This window comes from Balaenoptera musculus, chromosome 16, assembly GCF_009873245.2.
Source record: "Balaenoptera musculus isolate JJ_BM4_2016_0621 chromosome 16, mBalMus1.pri.v3, whole genome shotgun sequence".
Lineage (NCBI taxonomy): Eukaryota > Metazoa > Chordata > Mammalia > Artiodactyla > Balaenopteridae > Balaenoptera > Balaenoptera musculus.
In genome coordinates, this window is record NC_045800.1 from 27,852,809 (window position 1) to 27,872,776 (window position 19,968).

At 56.6% G+C, this 19,968-nt stretch overlaps 3 protein-coding genes across 8 annotated transcripts; 1 reads left to right on the forward strand and 2 right to left on the reverse strand.

Annotated features, from left to right (window-relative positions):
* Positions 1-17: 17 nt before the first annotated feature.
* Positions 18-10,183, reverse strand: LZTS2 (leucine zipper tumor suppressor 2). 4 transcript variants are annotated; one of them, XM_036828733.1, is made up of 5 exons: positions 10,048-10,183; positions 4,326-4,775; positions 3,045-3,692; positions 2,230-2,487; positions 18-1,410 (listed from the first exon to the last, which is right to left on the reverse strand). In XM_036828733.1, exons 2-5 carry the CDS (start codon positions 4,731-4,733, stop codon positions 727-729), a joined length of 1,998 nt encoding a protein of 665 aa, XP_036684628.1. In that variant the 5' UTR covers positions 4,734-4,775; positions 10,048-10,183; the 3' UTR covers positions 18-726. The 4 variants fall into 4 exon arrangements, with proteins under 4 accessions (XP_036684628.1, XP_036684629.1, XP_036684627.1 ...); XM_036828734.1 differs by lacking the exon at positions 10,048-10,183 and adding an exon at positions 8,873-8,892; XM_036828732.1 differs by lacking the exon at positions 10,048-10,183 and adding an exon at positions 7,256-7,396.
* A 2,436-nt stretch (positions 10,184-12,619) lies between these two features.
* On the reverse strand, positions 12,620-18,511 carry TWNK (twinkle mtDNA helicase). Of its 3 annotated transcripts, none has more exons than XM_036828299.1 (6): positions 18,072-18,083; positions 16,625-16,751; positions 16,191-16,431; positions 15,948-16,055; positions 15,498-15,639; positions 12,620-14,416 (listed from the first exon to the last, which is right to left on the reverse strand). In XM_036828299.1, the coding sequence occupies exons 3-6, from the start codon at positions 16,310-16,312 to the stop codon at positions 14,096-14,098; spliced, it is 693 nt and encodes a 230-aa protein (XP_036684194.1). In that variant the 5' UTR covers positions 16,313-16,431; positions 16,625-16,751; positions 18,072-18,083; the 3' UTR covers positions 12,620-14,095. The 3 variants fall into 3 exon arrangements, 2 of the variants coding, with proteins under 2 accessions (XP_036684194.1, XP_036684193.1); XR_005016787.1 differs by adding an exon at positions 14,565-14,747 and having other exon boundaries at positions 14,275-14,416; positions 16,625-18,511; XM_036828298.1 differs by having other exon boundaries at positions 16,625-18,510.
* Positions 18,512-18,522: 11 nt separating this feature from the next.
* MRPL43 (mitochondrial ribosomal protein L43) lies at positions 18,523-19,757 on the forward strand. Its single transcript, XM_036828300.1, has 3 exons — positions 18,523-18,719; positions 18,811-18,917; positions 19,031-19,757. The coding sequence occupies exons 1-3, from the start codon at positions 18,589-18,591 to the stop codon at positions 19,255-19,257; spliced, it is 465 nt and encodes a 154-aa protein (XP_036684195.1). The 5' UTR covers positions 18,523-18,588; the 3' UTR covers positions 19,258-19,757.
* The last annotated feature ends 211 nt before the right edge of the window (positions 19,758-19,968 follow it).

The following is a 19,968-nucleotide window of genomic DNA, read 5'->3' on the forward strand; positions in this document are numbered from 1 at the left end:
TAAAGAGGGCGTGGGGGTCAAACAAGTGCCCGTAATCTTTATCCAGCACACTCATCTTTTTCTAAAAACAAAAAAATTTTTTTTAATTTTTTTCTTTGGGTTTGTACAAGAAATTTACAATGTGAAAAATATACAAGTGAAAACAAGGCCATAAACCTGGGTGTCGGGGAGGGGCCACTTGGTCACAAATACAAATAAACAAGACATTTCTGAGTTCTTCCTTTGGTCTGACTATAGCCCCCTTACCCCAGGAGAGAGGCTGCAGAGCTGGAACCTGGGGATCAGACCCCACTCCCAGCCCTGTCCCCCAAAATGGGCAGGCTGGGGGCAGGCACATCTGGAGCAGCTGGCGCTGTTTGGCTCGCTCTGGCTGTGTGATGGGGAGAATGTGGAGATGAGAGAGCCCCTTCCTCTTCCCAGCCCCCTGGCCGGGTGGGCTGGAGCGCTGGGGGTGAACGGGGTTGGCAGAGTGGCAATGGCAGTAGTTGGTGAGTGAAATAGGTTGAGTGAGTAGGAGCCTCTGGTGACAGTGAACAGAGGAACCTTCAAGGAGTCTGATCTTGCTCATCCAAGTCATAGGGCAGCCCCAAGTCCTTGACAGAGGCCCAGAGGCCTGGATCCCAGGGGACAAGTGGCCCCGGGGCCCTCAGACTTCGGGGCCCTCAGTGGATCTGAGGCTACCATCTGCATTCAGTAGACCTCCCCGCAGAGCTGGATGCCAAGGCCCTAGATTTCGGTGGCAGTGATCTCCTCCAGGCAGATGCAGGGAGCTGGCTCCGCCAGGCCCAGGTCCGCGAGTTCCCGGGCCTCCAGCTCCAGGCTGAGCTGCTGCAGCTCCTGCTCCAGCTGCCGGTTGCGTCGGTACATCTGGATGTAGTTGTGCTGCAGCTGCTTCTGGTAGCGGATCACCTGCTCCTTCTCCGCCTGCCAGGCCAGCCGCTCCTCCTCGAAGCTGTCCCGCTGCTCCTCGCCTCGCCGCCGCTCCCGCTGTAGCTCCACCCGGAGCCGCTCCACCTGGGCCCGCAGGCTGCCCCCAACCCCGGCTGCTGCCCGCTGTGCCTTGGCCTCATCACTCTCTGCCAGGAGGAATGGGTCAGCAGTGGCAGGAGGCACAGGGGGTTCCCGGAGTCCGGCCGCCTCGGTGTCCAACTGCCCAGCTTTCTCCCGCAGCCGCTCAGCCTCCTGGCGGTGCCGCTGCAGCTCCTGGGAACAGGCCTCCAGCTCCAGCTCCCGTGTTCGGGCCGCCTCCTGGAGGCCCCGCGCCCGGCCCTCACTGACCCGCAGCGCCGCCCGGGCTTCCCGCAGTGCCACTCGTAGTGCCACCAGCTCGCTGCCCTTCTGCACCAGCTCTGCCTGAGATTCCTTCAGTTGCTGCTTCAGGAGGGAGATCTCGCCTGACTTCTGGCACACCTGGGGGTGGGAGATAGTCAAAAAGGATGATGAGAAGTGTTCTCCCAGGGTGTCAGGCCCTGACATCATGCTGGGCATTTGGGGAGAGGTGGTTTGATTATACCCATTTTACAGATGGGTATAATGAGACAGCTATTAATTGGCTACAGTGGAATATAGACCCAGATCTTTTGCTTTCAAAGCTGGGGTCTTTAAACCATCACGAAGCAGTAGCGCCCTGGGGACTGGGTGGTGGCGGGTTTGGTAGGAGTGGAAGCAACTGAGGGCAGTGCCCACATTTCCAGTTGAGAGGCACTACAGTATCTTGGTGAAAAGCAGAGACACTGGAGCCAGACTGCCTGGGTTCAGATCTCAGCTCAGCCACTGACTAGGTGTGATCTCTGGCTCTAGCCTTTCTGGGTCTCACTTTCCTCACCTATAAAATGAGGATATTAACAGCACCCACTTCACAGGGTTGTTACGAGGATTAGAGGATACACTCTACATTACATGCTTAGAACAGTGCCTGTTGAGCAGCAAGCACTACATTCTCATTCTTAGTATGGCGGGAAGGCAGTGGATGGGAATGTTACTGGCTACATGAGCACTTAGACCAGACCAATGAGGAGACCAAATGTGGAGGCCCAAGAAGACCCTCACCCAGAAAGGGAGGTCAAAGGGGGAGCCTCATCTCACAAAGGTGAGGAAGGGGAGGCCCTCTGGGGGTGGCAGGTGAGGGGGTGTGGCTGGGCCCCTCCTTTCAAGGCTTACCCACTCCCCACCCCCACCTCCACCCCCCTGCCAAAGGCCCTGCTCCCTGCCCATCCTGGTCTGGCCCACCTCCCACTTGGTCTCCTCCAGCCGTGGCCCGAGCTCCCGCTGCTCCCGCTCGAAGGTGGCGCAGCGCCGCTCCAGCTGCTCACGTTCCTGCAGCAGCTGTGCAAAGTCATCCTGCAGCTGCCGCTTCTCCTGCTGCAGCTGGAACACCTGAAGCTGCAGCAGCTGTTGGGCCCGCTGCGCCCGCTGTGCCTGGGCCGCGCCGTCCTCTCGCAGGGCCTCGCGCTCGCGCTGCCAGTGCCGCTGCCGTTCCTCGTACACCTACGGGCGAGAGGGCAGGCCTGGGTCCTGGTGGCTCCCCCAAACCTCAAGCCCTGGCCACCCGCAGCTCCCCAATCACCGACTGCCCTGGCCCCCGTCCTGGGCTCAGGGAAGGTAGATTCCATTCAATAATTACAATAATTACAATACCAACAGTAGCAACTATTTTTATGAAAAGCGACACAACAATAATAATAGCAGGCACTTACGTGGCACTTCCCAGGTGCCAGGCATTAGTCTAAGCACTTTACACCCTTCACCCTACTTAATCTTCATGATAACCCTGAGGCCAGGAATATCCCCATTTACAGATGAGGAAACTGAGGCTCAGTACAACTAAGTAACTTGCTCAAGTCTGAAGGACAGTAAATGGTGGTGCTGTGTCAACCACTCTACAGTGTAAGCCAGACAGCTGGGGTGGGGATGAGGTCACAGCGCAACAGCCCGACACCTGCCCCTCAGCACAGACAGAAATGCTTCTTGTATTCCCAGCACCTGTGGATGTCCTGCCATGCCACCCCCGTCACTGCCACTGACCACACCCGGCACATGGTCACCTCGCTCTCGTCCAGACTGTCCCGCAGCTGCTGCAGCTCTGCCTCCCGGTCTCGGAGCTTTCCTTCCAGGACACAATGCAGCAGGGCCTCGTCCGAAGGAGGTGGAGGGGGTGGAGGCGGTGGCGGGGAGCGTTCCCCACAAGAGCTGCTGTCAGGGGAGGCCCGGGGACCGCTGCCCAAGAGCCCCCCGGCCACGCGGCCCCCCAGGGAGCCTGTGCTCTTGCTGGAGGAAGATCGGCCGCTGTCTGAGTGGGAGGGCCCAGTGGGGGCCCCTCGGGCTGGCCCAGGCAGTGCCCCCCGCCCAGGGCCGTGGGAAGGCAGGTGCCCGCCTGGGGAGTTGGTGACTGGCTCTGCACCCCCGGTGCTGTAAGTGGGCAAGCTGGACAGTGAGTTTCGGCCGGAGTCGGATAGAGTCCCCGATGGACAGCTGCTGGCCCAGCCACTCAGTGTCAGGGGTTTGTCGGTAGCCGAGGAGGAGGAGGAGGAGGAGGAGGAGGCAGGGCCCCCAAACAGCTGCGTTAGGCTGCCTTGGCTCCCTGACAGTCCGGTGGCCCGAGGACCCAGGAAGCTAGGTAGGGATGGTGCCCCTCGAGGTTTGGGCAGCACTGGCTTGAAGGCTGTTGGGCGGATCACAATTTTCTCCATGTTCTGAAATGAGGTGCCACTTGACAATGGGGATAAGGCCGCCCAATCTTTCAAAGCCCTTATCATACCCCCTGCCCTCCCATCCGGGGTCCCCAATCCCCATACATTAATAACAATTGCTACCACGGGCTGAGGGCCTCCTGAGTGTCAGCTTTACGTCAAGCAATTTAAAACGTTCCTCTCAGATCATTACAACAGCCATACAAGCAAAATATTATCACTATCTCATACACAGATGAGGAAATGGAGTCTCAGCAGAATTATAGGCCTTGCTCAAATTCAAACACACTGTTTTAAGTATAAAACAGTATTTCTAAGCAGCTAACATTTATCGAGTACATATTACATGCCAGGCACTAGGCTAAACACTTTACGCACATTATTAAATGTAATTCTCCCAACAATCCTATAAGAGTTGACCTATTACCTCCATTTTACAGATATAGGAACTGAGACTCAGAAACGTTAAATGACTTCCCTGAGGTCATACAACCAGAATGAGGCAGAGTTGGGATGAGAACCCAGGTCTGGTGAATCTGGAGCCCACACTCCTTCCTCTAAATAGGTCTCCTAATTTCAGCTTCTCCAGGGAACCCCTGATTCCACCCAGGCCCCAAAGGAAGGGCTGGTCCTCACCTTCTCCAGCTTTCCGGAGACAGGGATGAGCTTTGGTGGGGGACCGCGGAGATGGGCATTGCGTGCCCGCTGCTCTCGGGCATCTTCGATGTCACTGCTTGGACTGGGGGGTGACTCTGTCCGGAAGTCTTCATTGACGTAGGTAAAGTTGGTGCCAGGGACAGCCTTCCTGGGGGGCACAGCTGGGCACAGCGGCTCCTGTGCCTCATAGCCACCCTGCAGCAGCCCATCCTGCTGGCGGAAGAAGGTGGGCCCAGGGGGACCGTGATGGCGGGGAGGAGCCGGCCCCCCAGGGCAGGGCCGGCCTGAGATGAGGCTGCTCACGCTGCCCATGGCTGGAGCTTGTGGGGCAGTGGCGGCCTCAGGAGCGGGCTCCAGTGGCACTGGCAGCGTCTGCACAATGGCCATGGCAGCAGAGGCTCAGGCCTGGCCAAGGGCCTCCAGGGAAACCTGTGAGCAGGGCAGTGGTGTCAGTCTCTCCATCTTGAGCTCCCTCCCTATATAGGGTCTCGAGTCCCTCCTGGTCCTTTGTCCCAGGTCAAACAGCCCCCTGACATCAGTAACAAGCACTGATACCCTCCCCCCAATGCATCCCCTCCGAGTCTTGGCAAGAACCTCAATTATCCCTGGGCCCCAGTCCACTGCCCAATTCTGGTCTGAACAGGGCTGAGGACTGAATCTACCAAGCAGGGATGATGAAGGAATGGGGCCCCACAGAGGCCAGGACTCAAGTTAGGGAGGGAGCCCTCTCTACCAGCTCCCAGCACCAGTGCTTGGTCCCCTGGGACAGGTGGCCTCATTAGAGGCAGTCTGGGCAACCTCAGGGGTGCAGTCAGCAACTCAGATGGTAATTAGGAAACAAAGAGCTAAGGCCAGGCAGTGCCCAGCCTCCCCAAGCTGGGCCTCAGTTTCTCCCAAACAGACAGGCGGCAAGGGTGGAGCTGGTCAAACAAGAACTCAGAGCTCTTATGGAGCCCATAGGTACCCTCTGGGGTCTCCTGCCTCCAAGAGGTGGATGCAGGCTCATGCCTGTTTCCATGACAACTAGCCTCACCACACCCAATCAGTCAGGCCTAAAGAAGCCTACACAGACCCACTGCCAACCCCTGTGAAACCTTCTAGCTTTGGACATTCCCCAGAGTAACCCCAAGGGGATGAGGATAGAAGCTCTACCATCACCTCTGGCAGCTGCTCCAAGATCTCATTTCCCTGGAGCCCAGGGAAGAGGGCTCCACCTCCCCAGGCCCTGCTCCTTCCCGGAAGGGGACAGCAAGTCTCCACCCGGAACTCCCTCCCCAGTCCTGAGGCTGAAGACCAGGACTCAGGCATCTGCTTAAGTCATCATGCAGAACGGGAGCCAAGAAGTGGACAGAGAATTGCGTAGGAGTAGGAGTGTATGCATCTTACTTATTTGTGCGTGTGAAACTGTGTGCACAAGAGCATGAATCTGAGCACTGTGTTTGAAAACATCATGAATGAATGTGTGAGTATATATGTTTGGATAGATGCATTAGTACATTCAGATATACATGCATATGTATGTGAACTCATATGTGCATATCTTACAAAAGAGTGTGTGTGTAAATAGGGTGTCTCAGAAAGTATGTGAAAGTTACAAATGCATACATAAGTGAACTTGTGGTGTATGACTGTGACTATGTGAGAGAATATATTTGGTTAGATGTCCATTCATATATACATGAGTTTATGTATCTTACACAAGTGTGTGAGTAGGAAATGAGGGTGCACAAGTGTGTATAGAGCACCGTGTGTGCATGGGAGTATGTGAGAGAGAGGGTGAGAGCCTGGATGGCACGCAGGGCCAACTGGTGAGTGGGAGCCTGGTTTTTGTCACTCACTGGATTGTGGGGAGAGGAGAGATACACGAGTCTTTGCTTGATCTGCTCTCCTTCATTCTTACGTGTGTTCCGTTAAGTCCGCCCCCACTCCCCCTCCCCGCTCAAGTCAGAAGATCTGGAGAACCAGGGAGGTGTCCAGACTGAGGAAGGAGGAGCTGGGAGCTGGGGGTGGGGGTGACTGGTGTCCACGGAGCAGGGGCAGGGGCTGAGTCCACCCCACAAGCGCCAGCCCTGAGCAAAGCCAATGGAACACCCCCTCCTCTGCCCTTGCCCAGACCACTCCAGGGCCTGGAGGAAACAGTGGGTAAGGGGCTTCTTAGGGGGCCATGGGGGCTGGCATCTCTGTCTCCCTTTCCCCACTTCTGTGAGCACAGAGAAAGTGGAAACTGAGGGGAGGAGACAGAGAGATTCAGACAGGGACCCAGAAGACAAGAGACAAAGACTGAGAGAGGCCCCAGGGTCAGGCAGACCCAGTGAGCCAGGAGCCCCTAAACCCAGAAGAGACACTGAACTGGGCCCTGAGAGCCAGACACCCAGGGAGCCAGCGCCAGGCGTCTGGAAAGCCAGGCCCAGCCAGCCAGTCTCCTGCTCTTGGAGCCCGAGAGAGAAGGAGGGGCAAGTGGAGGCTCCATTTTGAGAAGTGCGTTTGTGGCTGTAGGCAGGGAACCCCTAGCTCTCCCCAACATCCTTGAGAAACCGCTCCGGCACAGCACACACTCCCCCTGCCCAGTGGGGACTGCTGAGGGCTGGGTCCAGCCGGGGTCCGAGGGAGGTCTGGCCTAGGTCCGAGCTCCCACAGACCTGTTTTGGGGGCAGAAGAGTTCAGGAAAGTCTCCCCCTCACCAAACTCCAAAGACCATCCAGCGGGATCAAGTCTGGAATCACGAGTTCCCATTCCGAGACCGGAAGCCGGGAGCCCCCAATCCACCCTCCGGAATCCATCCCCCCCTCCGACCCCCGCCGCTTCCATAAAGTGGGGGCAGCTGTGGAATGCCGCCTCCCCACGGGACCTCCGCCGTGCATAAGTTGGGGTCACCCCCAGGTCGCCTCCCAGCCCCGGCCCCCCCTCACCTCCACCGCGCTGCTCCATGCTCAGCCCCGGGCCGCCCCCAGCGCTCCACAGGCGCGCCGCCCGGATCCAGCCCGCGCGCCGCTACTCGGAGCGGCCCGGTCCGGCCCGGCCCCGCCTCCGGGGAGCCCCTGGCCCGGCCCGGCCCAGGCCCCGCCCGGCCCAAGTGGGCGGTGCAGCGCGGGGGAGGGTCCGAGGGGCGACCCCGCCCCCGGGGCGCGGATAAGCGTAGGTCCCCCGCGTCACGCGTGTCCGGCGAGGCGCACGCACGCAGGGGCTACGCAGCGGGACTCAGGTTCCCTGCCTCCGAGGCGTGGTGGTTGTGTGTCTGGGGGCTCGGTCGGCTCAGGACTAGGCGGCGGCGGGTCACCCTGTACCCCTACACGAGCCCCGGGGCCAGCGGCTGCTGATCATTGTTCGAGCACAAAGGACCAGGCGCCGCGGCGGCCGCCCTTCCCCCTCCGCTCCTCTAGTCGATGCCAACCCCGCCCCGCCCTCGACACACTCTCCGGCTTCGGAGTCCAGAGAGGGAGGCCGAGGGTCAGCTGCCCCCCACTCTGGGCCTTGCGCCCCAGCACAAGTCGGGGGCCGAGGTTTGGTGGGTGCTTGCCCCACCCGCAGCGGGTTGGAGGAGGCACGCTTGGATTGCGGAGGCGGCGCCACCTAGCGGCCTATTCGGAGAACACGCCCAGTCACCCCCAAGACCCCCCTTGGGGGGTCCCTACCCGACTCCCCAGCACTGTGCCCTCTCCCACGAGAGCCCAGGCCTTCCCCGAGCGCGGCTCTGTGCTCCCCAACTTTCCCTACGAGTTATTTGCTAAGAGAGAGGTCATTGCTCGAGAGGCAGCCCCTGGGCCCCCAAAAGTCACTGGGGTGAGCTGGTCCAAACTTACAGGCCAAGCCTACACGAGCCTCACAGCCGACAACATTCCACTGACTTCTCAGAGTCAGGGATATTCTCACCCTCTGGCAAACAACACTGTCTTAACACCCACACGATCTTTCCCACATTCAGTCTCACACAGCCACAATCACACCGTCTGTCTCGTCCATCACAAGGTTCCATGTCCCTTCTTTCCATAATCTTCAGGCCAACTCACAGAGGTACACTCGGTGTCACACGCCTAGTTGTGCACAAGCTTTCGCAGCTCGAGTTCCTTCGCACCCAGTCACAATCTTAAATACACTTCGCCTCCTAAGCATTTTTCACACTGACAGTCTTATTCACAGTCACAAAGACAACTACTTAGACATACACGTTGTATTTCACAAACATTTTAACACGTAGACTTGCCCGTAGGGGTCTCTGTGACCTAGTCAGGTCAGCTGATGCCCGCACCCCTGGGCAAGGACAGCCTCCTGCCCCCTAACCCCGCCCCCCAGGGCCAAGGCCCGCCAGAGCTCCTCTACCCCAGGAAGGAGCATTCCCCCCCTTCCAGGCCACAGCCCTGGCCGGCTCTCAGCTCTATTTTTAGCTCTATGGAAAGGGTTGTTTTTCTTTCTTTTTCCCTGGAAAGGGAAACATAGCCCAGCCACCCTCAGGCTCACCCTAGACCCTCTGCCTCACAAGAACAGACTGAGCCGCACCCCCCCGTGGAGACCCCCTCTGCTGGCCTTACCCTGATCCCAGCCTCCTGGGACACCAGGAGCCTCCTCCCCTTTCTGGCAGCCTGCCCAGAAGCTCAGGCAGCAGCTGGGCTCAGCGTGTGTGTAGAGGGCGGGGGGTGGGGCAGGGAGGGAAGCCGAGGGCCACTGCCCACTACCTCATTCCCTGGGGGCAGGGGGGCCGTCCTCCCTTCTACCAGAGGGAGATAGGCCCACTCTGGTATTGAGGGGATGTGTACGCTCATGCATCCTCTGGGGAAGGGGGACTCCCACTCTTGCATGAGTGGGCCTCCTGCTACTACTTTGGGGGTAGGAGCTCCCAGTTCTGCAAGGAGGAGTGGTAGTAGGAAGGGGACCCACAGGCGCTCCCGCAGCTGTTCCCTGGGCTGGAGGACCGGGCGGGGGCTGCTGTACACTGCCATCCAGAATAGCACCCCCTTCAGGGATACTTTCAGGGATGGGGGCACCATGTTCCGGAGAAGGAAGACGAGGAACCCAGGTAACCCCACCCCAGCGCAACAGTCTCTGGTCCTCCTGCGCTACCCCAACTCCAGGGGGCGCTGTGTTCCCATTCCTGGGGGAGGGCTTATCACCTCCAGGAGAATGAAATACAGTCCGGCAAGGTATCTGGCAAACTTGCTTAGTACCGCGGAGGGAGGTTCCCGCCCCGAGGCTGGGGTCGGGGGAGCACAGCCCGCTGGTGCGCGAGGCGATCACGTGCTCAGCGCCTGTTTACGTCTTAGTCTTCACCTGCGGGCTGCAGGGAAGCAGGAACCTCCGGAGGTGTCCCACCCGGCCCGCCCCCATCCGCGGTCACTGGGCGGCCCTTTTCTCCCACCCCCCTCAAGTACGCGACAGCAGCGCGCCCTGCCCGCTGGGAGTCCTCGCGGGCCAGTGGCGCTGCTCCACGGACTACTAGCGTTAACTCACTGGGCGCGTCCGCCCCGGAATGCACGTGTGTTCGTGTGTCTCCAGTACGCGTGTGTCTGTGTGCACGCGTGTGTGGGCCCGTCAGTGTGAGTTTCTGTGTAGGGTCCCTGTTCAGACTCCTGGCCTGCGGCCCCCGGACCGGGGACCCCCCTCCTCAACCCCAATCCCCAGCTTCCCCAGATCGGGAAAGTTCGCTCCGGGGCGGGGGTGTGCGGCAGGCGAGAGTTCCTGCACCTCCGCGGCCCCACCACTCACTCACCCAGCGCCACCTGCACCGCCGTTCCAGCTTCCGCCCGGCTCCTGCTCCAGAGCCGGTAGCTCCTTGCCGCAGACTCGCCGGCTCCCAAGCCCGCTCCGGGCTGCGGATTCCCAGCGCCCGCCCGCCCGGGCTTGGTGGAGCGGGGCGGGGCGGCTAAGGCCGCGCCCCCGACCCCGGCAGGGGAGTGGTCTGCGCAGCACCCCCTCAACAGCCGACCCAGTACCCAGCCCAGCTGTGGCTCAACGGTGGCCCAAGACTGCCCCTCTGGCCTCTGACTTCACAGCTTACTGGATTTGGTTTTTGACTTACGAAGGGGCCAGTGGCGCGACAGCCAAGCTAAGCTACCTGGCTGCCCTAACCAAGTGGCTATAGGGCTTTACTGCCACCCTCCTCTGCTTTGTAGGGAGCCCACCCTGGTCCACTCTCAGCCCACCCCCCAGACACAGGGGAAACCCCTGGGAATCAGACAAAGAAGGCTCGGGTTTCACCAAAACAGACCCCGCCCTTCCTCACACACACCTCGGGGCTGGGGCTGCCCGAGCAGAACCAGCGTCTCCCCCTCCCCTGGAGTAGGTGTCTGCCCAGGTGAGCAGGCTTGCCAGTTCTGGCCCCTACGGAGTATGGCCAGGTTTCTCTCAGGCTCATAAAGTTCCACCCACAGGCACAAACAGGAAGTTAACCTGTATTGCAGGGAGGCACCGAGGGCTCCCACCCTCCATGGCACTCAAGGCAGCCTGTGATGTCTACAGGTATCTGGGCCATATTTGCAGCCTGAGTACTTGGGCAGCAGGAGTCCTGTGAGTTTAGTCCCTTCTCAAACCCATTCCCAGTAAACGGATGGAGGACCAAGGCTGCCCCTCACAGGCGAGTGTGACAATGAATCTGAGGACAAGGCTGCAAATCCAGCTGGACTCTGCTGGGCCAGGCTCTTCCTCAGCTCTCAGGAAGATTCTTAATGTCCAGCTGGGCACAGGCAATTTGCCTCAATTCACTCTGGCTACGTACAGGGACAGTGACTCCCAGGGATCTTACACAGGACCCAGGGATTAACTACTGCTTTCTAGGCTCCAGGGACTCCTGAACACCCTTTGGGCTAATTTTGATGTGAGGAGTTCAAGGCAGGTGTGGAATGGAATGTGTTTGTATAGGGGGTGGGGCTGGGGGAGCATTAGCTTCCCCTCCCCCCCATTCTGGTTTGTGCAGTGTGGGGGGTATCTGCTAGGAGGGTGGGGCAAGACAGGCACGTGTGTATCTATCCCTCTAACCCCAATTCACACGGAGACCTCACAAAAGTCCCCTAATGGAAATCCCTAAAGGATTTCCTGAGAACACACCAGGCATCCTAGGGAGACCAGAATATGGAACCCACATCCTTATAGGTAGGACTGACCTGGTGGTGTGCCTCTGGAAGGCATGGCTGATGTTCAACGTTATAGACCCTGGATGAGGCCTAGACCAGCCAGCGGCTGGGAATGATTACTGCAGGATTAGGAGGCCTGGCTCCAGCCAGTCTGGGAGAGACCCCCAAGAAGGGAGGCCCTGGAGGAGGTCCCCCCTCCCTCCCCCCAGAGAACAGCTTTGCTCCAGGGTGTTTCAGGAGACAACTGTAGCCACAGTTTTCACACACCACAGACCAGAGACCCCAGACCATTCCACAGGGTTCCAGAGCCCCCTCTTAGGTTGACAGGGAAACCTTGATAAAGCAGCCCTGCTTTCAGGAAGCAGGAACCCCACTGGCCCCACCACCCTTTACAAAAGGCTTCTCCCCAGCCCCCTTAGAACATCTTGCGTCCTCATCACGCTTGCAGGCAAATCTAAAGGGAAACAGACTTTAGGATATCAGAGAAAGTGAGATGGGAAAGTGTCACCATTTAGCAATATTTCTTTAAAAAATTTTTTTTCATTAGAAGCAGATTTCTTTCTTTCTTTTTTAAAATATTTATTTATTTGGCTGCACTGGGTCTTAGCTGCAGCAGGTGGGATCTCTTTTTTTTAATTGCGGCATGTGGGATCTAGTTCCCTCACCAGGGATTGAACCCGGGCCCCCTGCATTGGAAGCACCAGAGCCTTAGCCACTGGACCACCAGGTAAGTCCCTTAGCAATATTTCTGACAGGTCTCTGGGTAAGTTATCTTACAATCTCCGGCAGGGTTTCTTAAAAATGACGATTCCTTCAGCCATAAAAAGAAATGAAATAAGAGTTATTTGTAGTGAGGTGGATGGACCTAGAGACTGTCATACAGAGTGAAGTAAGTCAGAAAGAGAAAAACAAGTACCGTATGCTAACACATATATATGGAATCTAAAAAAAAAAAAGGTTCTGAAGAACCTAGGGGCAGGACAGGAATAAAGATGCAGACGTAGAGAATGGACCTGAGGACACAGGGAGGGGGAAGGGTAAGCTGGAACAAAGTGAGAGAGTGGCATGGACACACATACACTACCAAATGTAAAATAGCTAGCTAGAGGGAAGCAGCCACATAGCACAGGGAGATCAGCTCGGTGCTTTGTGACCACTTAGAGGGGTGCGATAGGGAGGGTGGGAGGGAGATGCAAGAGGGAGATATGGGAATATATGTATACATATAGCTGATTCACTTTGTCATACAGCAGAAACTAACACACCATTGTAAAGCAATTATACTCCAATAAAGATGTTAAAAAAATAGGTTCTGCATTTTTAAACAAGAGCCCCAGTTCTGACACACACTAACATAAGAGAAAAGCTGAGAGGGTACAAGAGGAGGGAAATGTACTGGGGGGTGGCCAGATAAGAATATGCTGAGCTTGGTCCACGATGAGAGGTCAGTGAGTGGCTCATGTCACAGAGGGACAGCTGGTCAGGCAAAGCCTTAGGCATGGGGCCCAGTGACCCACACCTCTGCCAGGGATCACATGGAGATCCTCAGGGAAGACAGAGATAAAGAAGCACCATCCAGTCTTCCCTAGGCCACAAAGAGATATAAGGGTGTGCATTCATGAAGACCCTTTAATACCCCTGCTTTCTTGGGAGTGCGCAGCTCAGACAGGGTGGGGGAGGGGACCTATCTGCTCCCAAGTCAAAGTGAGAGGAAAATCCAGTTAAAGACTGGGGTGACACCTAGTGGTCAAATAAGAAAAAGCACAGAAACAAAGGCAATGGAAACTTTTTTCAGTAAAACTGGAAAAGGCTCTACAAAAAGTCATGATTGCAGCCACTCCAGCAGTCCAAGGCAGCATACCATGGAATGAGTGTCTAGGTGGCAGGCACCCTGGGCTCACAGCTCCCTTCCATGGCTCTCTTCCAGGCTTCCACCTTTGTGGCTGTCCCTGGTATTATAAGGGCTGAGCACCTAGATCCAATGGTAGTAAGCACCACCTCAGGGTAGGCTCCAGAGTGGGGAGCAGAGGAGATTGGTATCCACCATGTCACCCCTTGGCTCTGAAAGCCTGGGCTGGAGTTTTGGCAAGAAGTGCCCTATTCCCCTCCAGGTTCAGGGGGCCTGACCCCACTGCTTTTACCTCAACTTGCTCATTCCCACCTCAGGGCCTCTGTATTTACTTTTCCCTCTGCCTGGATTCCTTTTTCCAGATGTTCACATGGCTCAATCCTAGTTCTTCAGAGGCCCCAGCTCAAATGTCCTCTGCTCAGAGACACCTTTTCAGATCATAATCTAAACTAGCCTGTAAGCATTATCACATTACTGTACTGTTTTTTCCTTTAGAGCATTTTTCACTATCTAAAACTATGTTTTGTATGTATTTGTTCATTGCTTATCTTGTCTCTTCTACCACATTACAGGTTCTGTGGAAGCAGGGACCTCATCTGTTTTGTCAGTGCTATATTCGCAGGATGTAGAACAAAACCTGGCACACAGGAGGTTCTCAAATGTTTGCTAAATTGAATTCTCTTGCAATGAAACCCTGCCCTAGGCTAGGCCCCTCAGATTGAGAAGGGCCCATAGCTCACAACTACAGGACAGAGGCAGCCCTAGCAGAGGACTAAGAAAGAGTCTCTAACCCAGCCTGTCCTGGCAGGCTCGTTTCAGCGTCCAGCTCTGCAATGCCTTCACCTTGAAGGCTTGGAGAAGTCTGGCTTGTTGGGGTTGGGGACCTGGTCAGAGTGAGTCTCAGAGATCTGGGGCACAGCCCCCTTTTTGCCAGAAGAGGGCTTTTTGGCCACTAGCCCATTGTCATCCTTGATCTTCTTGAGCCGGGCCTTGCTCTTTGGTGGTATGGAGAAGGTGAGAGAGCTCTTGTTGAATTCAAGTGGGAAGACACCTACGTCTCCATCAAAGCGGTTCTTGGACACCTGTAGATACCGTTTCCCTGGCCCAGTTACCAGCCTCCTGTCCTGCAGGATCAGAACATTGTCCGCTTCCTGGCTTGCCTGGTGGAAAAGGGGCAGAAGGAGGAAGAAGCAGTGAGAAGACATATAAGAGAAGCACAAAGGCAGGTTGAAGGTGCAGGGAGGAATATCAAGAATGGGGGAAGGGAAAAGTACTTCCCCCATCACCAAAGCTCTTTGAACTACTGACCAGAATGCTGGGGCCACTTGAGTCTTTTAGTTCCCTGACAACCCTTTTGCTGTCCCAGATTGTGTACACGCTGTTCCCTCTGCTGCTAACACTTCTGGCTCCACAGCTCACTCAACCCGAGCTCCTTATCATTTAGGTCCTGGTCTAAATGTTACACTTCATCAGAGAGACCATTCTTGATCCCTGTAAATAAAAAAGGCACTACCATCTTTCCACTTCTGTGTTATTCTCTTCCCCAGTTCCATGTCTGTTCCATTGTGGCACATAGTTTGTGTTCCTTGCCCTGTATTCCCCGTGCCCAGCCCAGGCCTGGCGTGTAATAGGCACTCAGTGTACCACTGGAAGCTCCAGGATCCGGCTGGTCCCGCTGCCCAGAAGGCCCCCCACTTATTTGCTTATTTAACACCTATTGTCTGACAAAACCCAACCCAACCTCTGTTGACACGTCTTCTAGGAAGTCTCCCCCCAGGCTGACTCAGATGCCTTTTCTCTTTTCTCCCAATACCTGTGCTGCCTATCAAAGCTCTTATCATACTGAGTTGTAATCACTGTCTCCTTTTTTCCCCGTTTTTTTTTTTGGCTGTGCCACGTGGCGTATCCTATCTAAGTTCCCTGATCAGGGATCGAACCCACACCCCCTGCATTGGAAGCACGGAGTCTTAACCACCAGACCGCCAGGGAAGTCCCTCACTGTCTCCCTCTTTTCCCCATAGAATATGTGAGTTCCTGGAGGTCAAGGAGGGCAAAGGACTAACCATTATCAGCCTTTGTATTCTAGCACATGTGTTCCTCATGTCATGGCCCCAGAGGCAAGCTGCCTCCTGCCTGTTCCAGATGGACAGTCAAGATGATTTAAGGCCGAATGAGGGCTGTCCCTGGTCACACCTGCCCCCTCTACTTTCCATAGCTTGAGCTCCTCTAAAGCCCACTTACTTTGGCTGAGCCAAAAATGGATGCTGTCTGTAGTTCTTTATCATCATCTTCCTTCCGGGGGTGAATGACCAGTGTCACATGGCAGCTACTGTCTGTGGCAAACTTCCGAAAAGCCCCGATGATATAGTCTTGAGCTGCAATCCTACCCAACAAAGAGGTTACCAGACACAGAAGGACAAGAACAAACACATACTCCTGATTCGTTCACATCTCCCCGCAAACCACCACAACCTCACTCTACTTCCCTCTACCCAAGGACTCACACTTAAGTCCCTGTCCATACTTCCCACTGCCACACCCCACACCTCTACAAAGACAGAAATACATATGGGATGGTATGTTCCTGCACATATGTCAGGAAGCAAGAGTACAGTGTGTCTGCCCAAAGGCCAGCTGCCTGAGAAGATGTGTGTTTAAGTGGGTTACAGCTAGACAAGAGGAGGATGTCACCTGTCTGTGGACAGCTGCTCATGACCCATCATGAACTGCAGATTGTCGATAACCACATGACAAATGTCATACACGTAGACTGCATGTTGCATTGTGTCTATTACAGTCCTGGGAAGAGGAAGAGACAATGAATTCAAGAGTCAGTTACAAGTAATCTCCAGACCGTGGCAGTCAGAAAACTCTGCTGCGAGTCTGTTCTCCCACCCTCCTATTCTTTGAAAGCTCCAGGCCTGGGAATCTCACCTGATGCTCTGTTGCCCATGAAAAGTCATGAAATAGAGGGGCAGGTCCTCAAAGCGGTCGGCCCACTCGTCATATTTGTCCAGTTGCTCTTCCAGTCGCCCCACAGCGAACTGTGTCAGCATGACCCGGGCTAGTCTCACGTTGCTGATCTCAAAGCTACCCCATAGCGTGTTCACTCCCTGGGTACACAAATCCAGGGCATATTCACTGATGAATGTTGTCTTTCCACTGCCTGTCGGCCCTGCATGGGGGGTTGAACACAGACCCGGGTGAGGAGTAAAGCCCTACCCTTGAAACCAAGACACGCACGGAGCCTTCAAAGTTGGGAGGGGAAGGCGCCTCTTCAACATTTACTGTAGCCCAAACCCACATGCTTCAGTCATCTGACCCTCTGCCCCCAAACCTGCCCAAGCAGTGATTTCCCAAACGGTCACCTGTGAAGACCGTCAGCTCGCCCTTCCGATGTCCCTTCAAGAGACGATTGAGGTCGGGGAAGCGGCTCCAGCGAACACCAGCTGCCTGCTCCACATTTGATAGTTCTCCTAGCACCTCCTCCCGAAGCTGCCGGAAAGACACGATAGACTTGTGCCAGGCAGGCAGGGCAGTACGCAGAATACGAGAAAGATTTAAGCCTTGGTTCAGAGCCTCCAGGGGAGAGGGCTGCTGGTCCCCAGGCCGCACCAAGGAGCATCGTTTGGGGTTCAGTTTTCGGGCGAACAACTTGGCAGCTTCCCAGGACCGAAGGTCATCCCCCAGCCAGAGCACAATGCGTCGGAACTGTTCGAGGTAAGGAAGCAAGGCAGGGGGTAAGCAGGCTGTCCCTCGGGGTAGGGCAAGGGTGGGCAGCCCTGTGGACTGGCTCAGGGCCAGGCTGTCCAGCTCACGACTCGTCAGCACCACCTCAACATCTCGACGACTGATCAGTGGTAACCCAAACAGGTTGTGGAAGGCACCAGGCTGGGGAATGGTGGTCTCCACATAGTGCACTCTGTCACCCTGGCCTTTGGCCCCTAGTAGCTTCAGGCCTCGTAATGCCAAACCTCCAGGGGAGAACCAAGGAAAGACAAGGCTGCGAGCAGGCCGCAGATAGCGCACACTGAAACGCTTGAGTGTGTCATCTGTCACTTTGGTGAGGCCAAACATCACGCGAGCCAGCTGGGCCTCCTCTGCTTCAGGCAGCTCCCAGAGAGGTACGGCTCGGTCCCAGATCCTCTGGACCTCCTCACTGTCCTCAGCTTCTGGGGCCTCACTAAGCAGGACCCCTTCTCGGGCCCCATCCCCTTGCCCCTCCACGCTGGCCTGGAAGTCTTCCCAGCTTCCCTCTGCTAGGCTGGTCATGCAGAGAAAGCGACCTGTGGTCTTGTCAATGAAGAGGCTGAAGGAAGTGGCAGCACCAGTCTCGTCCTTGAGCTTCGAGGCCCCCACAAAGGGACTAGGTGCCCGCACGCAGCTGTGCCCATCCTGGAAGGGGATCCCATGGGCCCGCAAATATTGCCGGATTTCAGTTGCAGTTACAGGCAACACTGGTACCTCCAAGGCGGCGAGAGCCTCCTTCCTGTACCGTCTGCGAGGAGGGCCCAGGGCCAAGCTTCGTGGCAGGGCCCTCCACCCCATCCACGGCCCACGCAGTGGCAGCAGGATACGAAGGGGGTACCCACTTCGGAGGAGGACCCACATTCCTAGTCAAGCGGGGGAAGTCACTGCTTGAAATGCCTTAGGTGCCCGGTTCGGGTGCCTTCACTACTAGGTCAGACCCTAAGGATCCTGCACGCAGCTCTCTTCTCCCTCTGAATCCTCTTCAGCCCCTCTACATTGCCACCTCACATCTATGCCAGAGGACACGGCCCTTTCACGTCCGCGTCCCTTTGGCCGGTTCCCTACCTCTGAGGTCCTCCACAGCTGCTCCCCCCGCCGCCTCCCCTCCGCGCCGCCCGTCGCCGATGCGGTTTTTCTCGATCATCTCCTCGCCACTACCGCCCCTCCACTGCCCCTCCTCGTCGTCCTCATCTCTGCGGCCGCCTGCGTCCCTTCCGTAGTCCCTCTCCTCTGGGTCCCCTGCTAGAGGACCGCTCCGCCGCTCCTTCACTCAAGGGGACATCAGGCAACCTGAGCGCCACTCCTTCGCTCCCGCCGAGCTCCGCGCTCAGAGGGACGCCCGCCGCGCCACCGCCGCGTGGCTTTCTCGGCTCCACTGCTATGAGCTCCGCCGCTCCTGACCCCGGCCCCGAGTCACCACTCTCGTCTTGCCCCTGTCGCCTGCAACATGGGTCACTCGCGCCACTAGCCACAACCTCGGAAACAAAACTGCCGCGGCGCCAGTGTTCCCGGAAGAGGAAGCCTCGGGTTAGTCCCGCCCCCATACCGCGAGGCCGGGCTCGACGGCTTCGGAGCTGCGGCCATGACGGCGCGCGGGAGCGTGAGCCGCTTCCTGACCAGTGTCCTGCACAACGGGCTGGGTCGCTACGTGCAGCAGCTGCAGCGTCTCAGTTTTAGCCTCAGCCGTGACGCGCCCTCGTCCCGCGGCGCCAGGTGAGCCGGGGAAGGGCGCGGAGGTGCGACTCCAGGCCGAGGTTTCCCCGGGTCAGGGGGTCACCTTGCTCACCCTTCTCCGGTCCCTCAGGGAGTTCGTAGAACGGGAGGTGACCGACTTCGCCCGCAGGAACCCCGGGGTCGTAATATACGTGAACCCACGGCCGTGCTGCGTGCCCAGAGTAGTGGCCGAATACCGTGAGTGGGGCCGGACGAGGGCTGGAGGGAGGCGTCGTGGGGCTCGGCCCGCTTGCCTGCCGCTCGTGTGACCCCTGACCCGCTTCCTCTTATCCCCACCTCCCTTCGGCCAGTTAACGGGTCTGTGCGCGAGGAGAGCATCCACTGCAAGTCGGTCGAGGAGATCGCCACGCTGGTGCAGAAGCTGGCGGACCAGTCGGGCTTGGACGTGATCCGCATCCGCAAGCCCTTCCACACGGACAGCCCTAGCATCCAGGGCCAGTGGCATCCGTTCACCAACAAACCGACAACGCTGGGCGGGCTGCGCCCTCGAGAGGTCCAGGATCCTGCCCCAGCCTAGCGGCTAACACAGTGAAGAGTTGCTCCACCTACTCCAGTCCCCGGGTTTGGACTGACCCCAGTAGAGGTGGTTCTTCCTTCTGGTTTGGTTCACGGGAGACAGATGGAGCCCACCAAAGGGGAAGCTGACGCCAAAGCTTTTGCTTAGGATAAAGAAGAGCTGCCTGTTTCTTTTTGATGTCCACTGTGAGGGGCAGTGACTGTGAGTCTCCTAATTCTGATCCAGCTGACATCTCTGAAACCCGAGAGTCTTCAGATTTTACTGGATCTTCATTTCTTAAATCCAAATTGATAATAGTGATCTCAAATCACAGTGAGAGGATTTAAGGCTGGCTTCTGAAGAATCCCTTATGTCCTGTTTTTGCAGCCATTGACCAAGAGAGAGCTAGTACCTTATACCCTGCTGTGCGCATGGCATTAGGCTAGGCCCTTTATATCTGTGAATGTTTGTGTGTAGATTAGAAAACTGATGTTAATAAACTTGTCAAGGTCACAGTTGAAGTCTACTTCAAAATATGTGCATATTTAAACTATAATGCCATTTTTTGTCTTAAAACCAGAAGCAAAATGAATAATAACTCTTCAGAATGGTGTAGTATCAAAGGCCATGTGATTAATCTAGGCTTGCTTGACCCTTGGAGAGAGTGATTCTCAGGCCAGCTGATAAATAGGCAGCATCTTCTAGGCTTAGCTAAAAATGAGGTGAGGGACG